The sequence below is a fragment of the Daphnia pulicaria genome, chromosome 8 (assembly GCF_021234035.1).
Source record: "Daphnia pulicaria isolate SC F1-1A chromosome 8, SC_F0-13Bv2, whole genome shotgun sequence".
NCBI lineage: Eukaryota > Metazoa > Arthropoda > Branchiopoda > Diplostraca > Daphniidae > Daphnia > Daphnia pulicaria.
In genome coordinates, this window is record NC_060920.1 from 13,303,563 (window position 1) to 13,314,177 (window position 10,615).

Below are 10,615 nucleotides of genomic sequence, written 5' to 3' on the forward strand. Positions count from 1 at the left end.
TTTGCGGAGACGACAAAATAGCTGTTTGAGAGATCCTATTGTTTGTCGCCAAAGTGTTGAGCGCTCTTATACATTTCGTCGTCTCAAATTCACAAAATCCTCCCGCCACCCGAAAAAGAAAGTCGGCAATTCATTTCAAGTTTAAATCGGTTTAAATAAATACTTCACTTTTGTTTCTCCCCCCCCCCCCCCGCAATGTGCAGTTACCACAGAAAGAATACAGTAGGTATACAACCCGCACTTTACAGTTTGATTCATATCAAGAGGTTGTCGCTCCCGAAGACGAGAATCTAATCCAATTGGATATAGCGGGAAATTTAAAATTCGGATATTCGAGCCAAATATGCAATTACGGGCGGCGACGACAGTGCAGTGGTACCCAGCGCGTAAACCACGAATTGCGTGAGAAGAGATATCTAGGCTATATACGCAAAGCCTCTTCCGCATTACCAATCCCCCCCCCACTCATCTGGTTTCTCTCGATGGATCAATAATGACTAGGCACGGACAAGAAAAAAAAGGAAAAAATAACAAAACAGTCATAGCTAATATAGTCTAGATGTTATGATGTCGAAGCTGATAAAAGGTCCTAGCTTCACCCCGCATTCCCCTTCTCCGTCCAGACTTATTCCGTGTACATACAGAGACGGAATAATTTTCTTTTTTTTCTATTAGGTTTGGGGGGATGATTTTGGGATTCCATCTCGCACGTCCATAAAAGTCAGCCGGAGTTGACGGATTCGTTTTCACACACGCTCGTCTCTCTGCGCTATACATACTCGTCATTATAGATACTGCATCGCCATTGAGCGGCACACAGCACACACCAGTGTGTGTTTTTTTTTGGCTTCATTCCCCGGGATGTTTTCTTTGGCAGACCACTGCCAAGGAGAGAGAGCGACTTTGCTGGACTCTCTTCCGCACCACTTTGGCTCTCGATGGATCTTCGTCCCCCTCCTTTTTTTTTTCTTCCTTTTCCTTTTTCTTCTTGTTGTTGTTGTATGCGCATCTATTCGGTAGCATACACATAGCCCCGGCAATACTTACTCAGTCTCTCTCTCTTGTGCGCTCGCTATCTTTTCTCTTTCTCTGTGTGTCTCTCTCGCATCTCTCGCATCGCTTCATTCCGGCCACATATTCAGACGGAGGGAGGAAACAAAAAAAATATACCTATCGGAATCAACCAGCCCTTGAATGATAACCAAGTAGATATACAGTCTTCGGCTTCGCAGAACCTGATTAATGGACAACAGCAACAACAACAACAACAACTACCCCGGCTTCGAAAAACAACCGAGACCAAAACGCACACAGAAAGGCCAAAAGAGAAAAGACCAGCACGGGTAGTAGTAGTGTACTGTACATATAAAACCCGCCCCTATCTCCCTGAATAAAAACAAAGCGCACACAAACACCAAATAATAAACAAAAATGTAAAAGGCTATAGTGTGCGCTATGTATATGGGAGTGCTAGTCTATCGATGTGAGTAGAGAGAGTAAATGGGGGAGGAGAATCGGACAAGTTTCGCTTTTCTCTTGGTGGGCCCATGACGATCGTCTATCGATAAGGCGATCGTTACGGCGCTAACAAAGTGAGGAGGGAAAAGGAATCGAATAGAAACGGACGGGAACTTCACGCTCGGATTGACGAGCGAAAGTGGGAGGGGAAAAAATAAAATAAAGAGGCCCGGAAAATCATCAAAATAAAAAGAATTTACCTGGGCTGCCGCTCGGAGGCAGGCCGGCGTGTCGCAGACTTTGGGCGCCTCCTGGGCCTTGGTTCTGGGCCACAAGGCAGCTAGAACGACGATAATGACGAGCAGGATCAGGATGAACACCAACAGAAGGCCCAGAATCAAGAGTCCGCGTGAAGTCACGCCTAAGAGACCTCCGGCCTTTTGAACCTATCCATCACACAATAGAAATGAGAGAGAAAGAGGGGAAAAAATCAGCCAACCGATTTCGACAGAAAACGAAATAATATAAAGATCAATGAAAGAAGAAGAAGAAGGATCTCTAGGAACAACATTTTTAAGGATCTGTCCAAGTATATATAAGAAACAAGCTCTCACCCACACCAACCCTCTTGTTCCCCCCTAGTAGTCTAGTCATTCCTTTCGTTCATCGTGAGAAGACACACACAAAAAAAGGGGGAAATATAGAAATAGAAAAAGAAATTTCTCCGATATAAATAAATATACAGTACGTCTAGAAAGAAAAGGAGAGAAAGAAAAGTCGAGTTCTTATATAAGAAAAGCAGAGGCATCACGTTATCGATTAGATGTTACGGAGAGCGAGAAGATCTTTGGCTGTAAGGATTGCTTCATTAACAAGAGATGAGCGATCTTTGCTACTCTCCTTCGGCCTCTGACTCGCATCCCCTCGCAGACTCTCTGTTTTATTTATATCTCAGAGAAGAGCAAAAGAAGAAGAAGAAGAAAAAAGAGACTGGGAAAAAGACAAGACAGCAGAAGACAGAAGAAAGGGAGTCGTCGATCGCACTGGAGTGACAAATAACTGGACCGGAGGCTAATTGCGAATGACGGAAACGAGCTTTTCAGCCAACCAGCAACAAAGACTCGGCTTTTTCTTGCGGCCAGGCGGCAACACAACACAGTTGAAGAGAGAAAAAGAGATAAGAGTCAAAGAACAAAAGAAAGATAAGATAAGGAATAATAAGAATACGATGAAAACGGAACTAGAAAAATACGGCAAGAAGAAAAAAAGAATGGACCAGAGTTATTTTTTTGGGGCTTGTCAATCGATATGTGTGTACACACAGTACCCACCCCCTCCCTGTCTATACATGTACAGCAGCAGTACTAGTATATATATATACATGTATACAGTAGAGAGTGAACTGTGCCGGGTTGGGTGCTGGCAGATATATACTGGTTCGGGAGTCAATAGAGTACATGTCAGGCTAGGCTATAGTTGGGACTTTGGTCCCTTTTTATACATTCTGACCTGGCCGGGCCGACAGCTCCCGACACGCGGGAACGAGGATTAGACGCCCGTAATTTACTTGGAAGACGCGGTATATATCAGAACAGGGGTCGGGCGAGGGAGGAAGGGAGGGGGGGTCCACAACGTCCTAGGCATGGGGATCACGTTCTTAATAGGTGGGAGGGCCGGCGCGCTTGTGTTACATTATTGATGGATCCAACAACATCCCCGCGCTCCCGCGGAACTGCTGTTGAATAACCCTCACACAAAAACCCACGCGCGCAGCCACACACACATAGCACGACCCCCCCTCTGGACACCCGGTCACACGCACACTCGCTCACGTTACGTTACAACTTGCCAACTTGGAATTAAGGGTAACCTATAAAAGCTTATAATAGATGACTCGGTGGTGAAGCCAGAGCGGACTCTGAGTATGGCCAACAACCTCGACCCGTCCGTCATTTAGTCGTTACGTCGTTCGGTTATTTCGTTCGTAAAACGGGGGGGTAGTGAAAAACAGTCAACGACTGACACACGTGTACACAAGAAAGGGGCCCCAGGAAAAAAGAAAAACAAAACCCCAACCAAAAGAAAACAAAAAAATTGGGTACTGTATTGTACTCTAGCTATATAATATAATAGTCACCTGACGTTCCATGAGCGTTTCCCGCATCTTTCCGTGCCGGTCGTCCATGGTGGCGCACATCGCACTGTCGTTTGGTTTATTGCGCGAAGTGGGGCTGCGAAAACGGCGCTTGGAAGGTGGCGGCGGAGGGGGCGGTCCTCCTCCTCCTCCTCGCTCGGCCAACTCGGCGTCACAGCCGAAGCTCTGGAGCGGCGGATGATGCGCCAGACAAGGTTCCCACTCGGTCCGCATGGCTAACGACTGCTGTAGCTGCTCCTCGGCCCCGTTCTCCTTGTAGTGTTGGATCGGCAAATCCATCCAGCTTCCGCTCTAGACGAGCGGATTTTCCAAAAAATAAAAGGGACGGAGTGAAACGCACCACCGTGAGCACACGCACAAGTATCTGCTGTGTGAGATGAGCAAAAGAGATTGGAGACAAAGTTGAATGCTGGGACGGACTGGTCGACGAGGGGCTGCTGCTCCGTTGGATTGTGTCGACAGACGACCAACAGAAGGAACGAATGAGCAGTCAGCACTGACAACTGGCTACCATGTCGCACGCCGAAACCAAGTCAACTGTGGCAGCCGTAAAACATAAAAAAGGAGAAAGAAAATAAAGAAGATGTCAGTAACATTGTGCTATACAACACACGCGCGCACCAAACCACACACACACACATACGGTCATCATCCGTATGGAACTATACACTTTATTACACTGCTAGTACAGGACTAGATATAGACCCGAGATATGTACACCCTGACAGAGACCGTGAGGGACGCCCAAAATAAAATAAAAGAATGAATTTACTATATCGATTTTGTTTTGTTTTGTTGGTTTTTTATTCAACGAAAATAAAAGAATGGTACGTTCTAGTCTAGTCTCGATTTCTTTTCTTATCGATGTGATCGAAAGGATGGGGGGCCGAGCGACGGTCGTGCGACAGTTTGTTTTGTCCAGGATTCCAGCACCGAGAGACTTGCCCCATTTTCTACCAACATTTTTCTATTCCAGACTGGGGACATCTCGAAACTGACAGAAGAAGAACCTGAGTTGCAGACGAATCCAACAGAGCTGCTGCTGGCAATGAAATCATGAAGAAGAGTGGGAATATTAAAATAGGTTGACTTGTACTCTCCCACTACACTCGTGTCTGTCCTATTGAATACACCGGGAAAATGATTTTCGCTAGCCGAATGAAAGCGACGCAGAGCGGAGATGGCGAGACTCTTTCTCCTTGTAGCTTCTTATGTAAACCCTACACAGCCTAATTAGGATTCACTGAAGGAGACGATCAAAATTGGATATAGTGTGGGTGTCTTTTGTGTTTTGCCTTAATGTTTCCCATGTCACTGCTGGTGACAACCGGATGAAAACGGCACCGTGCATTGCCGACCGTCATCAAGCGACGGGGGGAGAAGAACACGTCCCGAATTTTTTCCCTTTGATTTCGTTCACAACTAAAGGAGGGGTGGTGCCGTTTACCAGATTGCCCCTCCCTCCCATGTAAACACAACCAGAGCACAAAACAAGATGCTCGTGAGACAAGAAAAACAGCTAGAAGCGACGAGAGAGATAAAGAAATGGAGAAACAGAAGAGAAAAAAGGCCACAAACAAAAACCCCAAATCCGATTTCTCCCTATAAAATATCTGGTCGACACAGTCAAAACAGTCGGAAAAACAACTGCCGAGTACGAGGCAATATGACACAATAAGACTACAGTATCAAAGAAAGACTTGTGTAACATCTATAGCCGCAAAAAAGTAGAAAAAGAAATTACAGCCGAGATCCGCTGCGGGACCGATGGAACAAAAACAAAAAAAGGAACGAAATAAAAGAACAGGCGAATGGCGCAACATCCAATAATCAGACGGTTGGAGTCGAGAGAATGAGGTGTCTATCTAAAATGGAGATCATCAAGCCACGAAGCCAGCAGCGCAGCTCCTCCCTGGACGGATCCAGCACAGCAGCCAGCCAGCCCGTCCAAAATCGACCACTTGGACGAGTTGGCATTTGTCTTGGGGAGGGGATTTTTCATCCCATGGAATTGGCGTCTCTTCTCGGTTCCTCTATCACTTTCTTTTCTCCATCTCTTTTTCCCCCCTTTCATTCTTCTCCTTTCTATTTTATTTCCAGTTTGTGTATGTGTGTGTGTGTGTGAAAAGCAATCAATCGCCATGGCTTCCAACAAATAAATCACCCGGAATCCGTTAACGGGAAGTTCGCTAGGATGAATCCACCGACTTTCCTTTATCGAGTTGTTTTTGCTTGTGCTCCAGTTCCGGCCAAAAAAAAAAAAATCAAAAAAAAAGCCAAAAACGTCACACGAACAAGGATTTTGAAATTGTTATAATCTACCGAAAGTTACTTTTTTTTGAGCGCAAACAAAATCCAAATGGATCGACGACAAACGAATAGCCAAGAGGATGTAAAAATGAAAAAGGAAGGCGTGGTTGCTCTGATGCAAGGACGAAGTTGAATAAATGGCCAAAGGTTCACTTGAGCGTGCAACTGCGCATTCACCTTATCATTGCTATCCGTTACGTTTCCCCTTCTCGGGTTGTGTTTGTTTGTTTGTGTATAGAATAAAATGCCAATAAGATGACAACATGCCAGAAAAGATGGGTGAGAGAAACGGCGATCAAGTTTTCCCCCCTCTTCCTGGACAATCCATCAACCTCCTACGTCACATCTTTCAATTTCCTTTGTGTCTTCAATTTTCTTATGAGTTGTTGTTGTTGCCTGCTGTGTTTAATCAAGCGCTCATCTTTATCGAATGATGACGTAGTACTTGACATGTAGTACGTCGAGAGTCTCAAAAAGTTGCAACAACTTTTTGTATCGCTATTATCAAGAAAAAAGAAACGCCCAGTCAGACGCACCAAACAAGATCCTGATAACAAGAAAATAAACAGAAAAAACCAAAGTCCCTTTTGAACATTTTTCTCATTTCCCTCAACTTTCTTTTTTTTCATCATTCGTTTAGTGGAAAATATTCGCCCAACTGGTCTGGCATTCATCTGCATTATCACTCCCATCGCTTGTCGTTCTTTTTAATTCTTTTTTGGTCTGTTTCACGATAGGATTCGTCCAGCTAGCGTATTTTTAGTCCATTTATTGGACAGTCTATAGAGATGTGAGTAGTGCCCATCGTGTTGCAACATAGGACAAGGACGGGAACCTTGCAACTAGTCAAAAGAAAAAGCCAACCAAAACAAAAGAAGCTTTTGACCGAATAACACAGTTACACATGGGCAAACAGACAGACGGGGTTCTTTTAGACTCTCGAACGTCAAAACTCTTTTTTTTTTTTTTTCTTTTGAAATAAAATCACGACTTTGAGGGAAAGAAGAAAAAGTGTTTACCATGTCTCTTTTTTCTTTCTTTTCTCCTATATACTCTCTCGTGGGCTTCGTTTGGTTGTCTTGTCTTGGGGAATTTTTTGGGGATTTTATTTTCTCCAGCTCTTCTCTCACTCGACTCTCTCGGCTCTGCTACATCCGAAAAAGGGAAACAACAACGACGGGCCGGCGCGTCAAGTGGATCAAAGTGTATATACACAGAAAAAGCCGCTCTGCTGGCATCACCCAGTGCAGCCGGGCACACACACACTGCTGCTACACCCACACCGACACAGCACGCCACGTACACCAACAACACAGACACATAAGAGGACACGGCGCACGTAGAAAAAGAAAGAGAGAAAGAGAAGAAAAATAGTCGCACTCGATTACAGCAAAGCCACGATTCTACCGGAGAAACACAATTTGCCAACGTTCAAAGGGCCCATTTTGGCGAATTTGCACAGAAATCAACGCCGACTTTTTTTGTTCTTCTGTCAGTTTAGTTTGGACGTTCGTGTGTGTCCTGTCTATTTTTCTTTTTCTCCTTGGAATACAAATGGCACAGCGCAGGGCCGTCGTCCTGGAACAAACAGCACGGAGGAAGGAAGGAGATGAAAAGAAGAAAAAGACAACGGACACAAGTGGAATAAAGAAAAACCGGAGAGGGGGAATTGGGAGGGGGGGCAAAAGAGATGGATGACTTGTCTGTCTGTGCCACACACACACACACACACTCGACGACGACGAGCCAAAAAGAGAAAGTGCCGTCGACGATGAGTCCGTCCGGACAAAAAAGAAGAAGAAGCCAACCGGGCAGACGACGACAACGAAATCAAAACGAATGCGCGTGTCTATAATAAGAGAGACGACGATTTCGGACGCCCGTCGCTGCTTGTGTACGGAGAGTAGAACGACCGCAACGAGACTGACAGCCGGCCGAGTCCCGCTCCTATCTTTTTAGAGGCAACGTGCAAGTCGGAACGCGGCGGCGCTGGTCGTGATGGGCAGCGGGGGGATGCGCATTTCGATGTTGCTGGCTATAAAGCATACGCCGTCCTACACACACGCAGACTTGCCAGTTCGCATTGTTGTGTGTATACGCTCAAGTATTGCGCATACTCTCCTCTATCGTTTGTCGCCCGCGCTCGCGGATACCGGTCAGTATCAAAACAAAAACAAGAAAAACCTGAACGAAGTCGCCGCCTACTTTTCTCGACACACAACCCCCCCAAAAAAAAGTGAATCGTAGTTCCAAAGTTACTCGCTAGTCTGGCGGTGTTGCCACGACCGTGAAAAAAAAAACGAAAATAAAAATAAAATAAAATTCCTGACTGACTGGTTTTTTGAAAAATGATTTGTTACGTTACACGTTGCTAGCTCTTGCCTGAAGAGACGAATCTCAAATAATAACTCAGGTGTGTTCACCCAACCTGGAGCGTTCTTCTTAGCTCCCCACCCCGTTTTGTTTAACGAAATCAAACTGTAGTATCTAGGCGTTAGCTCTTTTCTTTTTCCCGTCAACTGTTGTGCACAAAAGCCAAATTTAAAAACAAAACTAAAAAAGGACTTACACTGAAGAATGTGTAGAAATCCGCAAAGGAACGTGTTGAAAGTCGAGAACAAGTCGAGAGTGAAGTAGTAGTAGCAGGAGTAGAACTCGCGGATGCAAAAGAGTGGTTTTGCACTGTACAGAGCAGCAGTAGAGCACGTTGCTGTTCGTTGGAAGAAGAACAAACTTTAGGTGGGGGGTGGGGAAACTCACCTGGTGGTGAGGCGAGCGTGCGTGCCGGTAGTGGTCTGGTTGGCAACTTGAAGTTGAAAAGCCAGTTCCCTTCTAGCTCCTTCTTCTTCTTAGCTTCACCCTCCTCTTTTTCTTCGTTTCCACACCCATTCTAGCTCTGCCAGCACCACCACCACCACCAGTCACACAGCACTGAGGATGTATAAGAAAAACTCGGAAGAAAACCGAAAAGACCAAGAGACCACGAAGAGAAAGAGAAAAGATAGGAAAAGAGCGATGAACTTTCAAAGCTTCAAGTCTGCTGGTTTCACTATTATCTCCGAGATAAGCCAAGGAGCAAGAAAGCGGTTTGGATTCGGTTTGTCGATTCGAAACTACGTTCCCAACGTGTATAACCGATCGCTTCGCCACAGGTAAAATAAGAAAAGAAAAGTAAAAAAAAAACGGCTGGAATTCACACGCAATCCGTTACAGGTTTTCTAAAATATTCAAACGCTGGGTATTGTGACACTGGTGGTCCCGCGTTCGTACGCCAGCGCTTTTAGTTGCCGAACCCTTTCTACCAAAATAAACAGACAGATCTTGCGTTGTAGATATTTAGTTTGACAAAAAAAAGGAATAAAACTTAATTTAGTTTTTCGAAAAATGTAATAGAATGACAAAAGTTGTTTGCCATAAACCAAGTAATAAACTAGATTCTGTTTATTACTCAGTTTTATCTTGTCTTGAAACTAATTCAAAAACTCAATAAATACAATCCTAGTCCTTACTCAAAGTATTGGAAAAACCTGTACAAATAGTTCTGGGTGTTCTTCACCAATGATAACCACCAAGTGACTTGCTCACATGAAAGATTGGACAAGAAAACTCTGAGCCTGAAGATTCTGCCTGAAATGATGCTTTCATTACTTTCTTTCAAATTTTATTCTAATTCGGTTATCGTGGCCTCAACCTGGCCTCTGACAAGAAAAAAAGCTTGGTCTTTGTCTGCCTTTGCCAGCTTTGTACACAACAAAATAATTCACACTTGACAAAGTTAAGACAAACATACCTGCCAGAATAGTAGAATGTCTGTTGTGAAGTGCACATTTCCATGTAGTTTTTTTTTATCTATGATCGCACTCTCAAAAATTAAAAAAGAAAAGTCACGTTTCATTTTTCATGCACGTTTCACCTGTCCAAGTTTCATGTGTCGTTTCCCGCTAAATTGTAGTCTGCAACCCAGGGCCCGATTTTGTTTCATTTGCCAAATTGCGAAAATGAGTCGAAAATTTAATCGTTTTAAAAATTATTTTAATTATTATCGAGTTTGTAAATGTAAAAAAAAAATAATAATAATAAAAATAAAAAAAACTGATAAAATAAAACTAAATTAAATAAAACTAAATTAATGGAATGAAATTTAATTACGATGAGACTAGAACTAGATATTGGCAAAACTAGGTTTCAAATGAATAGACCTGAAATTGTTTGAATCTGGCGTACTTTGGCACGTACTCCACCTGCATATTGTTATCATAACTTTTGTGCAAACTTTGGAAAATCCGCCAGTTGCTCAGCAAACACATTACTGCACGTATACAGTCTTCCACAAGATGGAACACCACAACCAAAGTTCTTTAAAAAAGAAGAAAAAAGAGTCACGATTCGTTTAATGGGCAATCAACTTGTTGTTGTTGTTGACGGGAAAGTTCAGGATTCAGCAGTCGGTACACACAATCCTGCACGGTGTACACGACGACAAACCTCGAGGATCGAATTCGTCGAGCTGGGCTGGCTGCTGTAAACAATGTGTAGCCCGGCCGTTTCTCCAACGTGTTTGTCTAGTAAATAAAAGACCACACGACGTGTATCCTTTGCAATCAGTCAGCTATATAGTCCTTACTACTACCCTCTATATAGTCCTTGTGTCAGGTCTAAAATTCCCATGTTTTCCTACGACTGAGATTTTAT

General features: G+C 44.0%; 1 protein-coding gene across 4 annotated transcripts in view; it reads right to left on the reverse strand.

Moving 5' to 3' along the window:
- LOC124310941 (endothelin-converting enzyme 2-like) overlaps positions 1-9,857 on the reverse strand; it is a 30,673-nt gene extending 20,816 nt beyond the window's left edge. Inside the window, exons 1-3 of one of the 4 annotated variants that reach the window (XM_046775124.1) lie at positions 9,714-9,857; positions 3,596-4,150; positions 1,719-1,904 (exon numbers count right to left, since the gene is read on the reverse strand). In XM_046775124.1, the coding sequence (XP_046631080.1) occupies positions 1,719-1,904; positions 3,596-3,892 (483 nt within the window). In that variant the 5' untranslated portion in view covers positions 3,893-4,150; positions 9,714-9,857. Of the gene's footprint in view, positions 1-1,718; positions 1,905-3,595; positions 4,151-6,942; positions 7,830-8,492; positions 8,905-9,713 lie in introns of those variants that run through there. The other 3 variants (XM_046775122.1, XM_046775125.1, XM_046775123.1) reach the window with 3 other exon arrangements.
- Between the last annotated feature and the right edge of the window lie 758 nt (positions 9,858-10,615).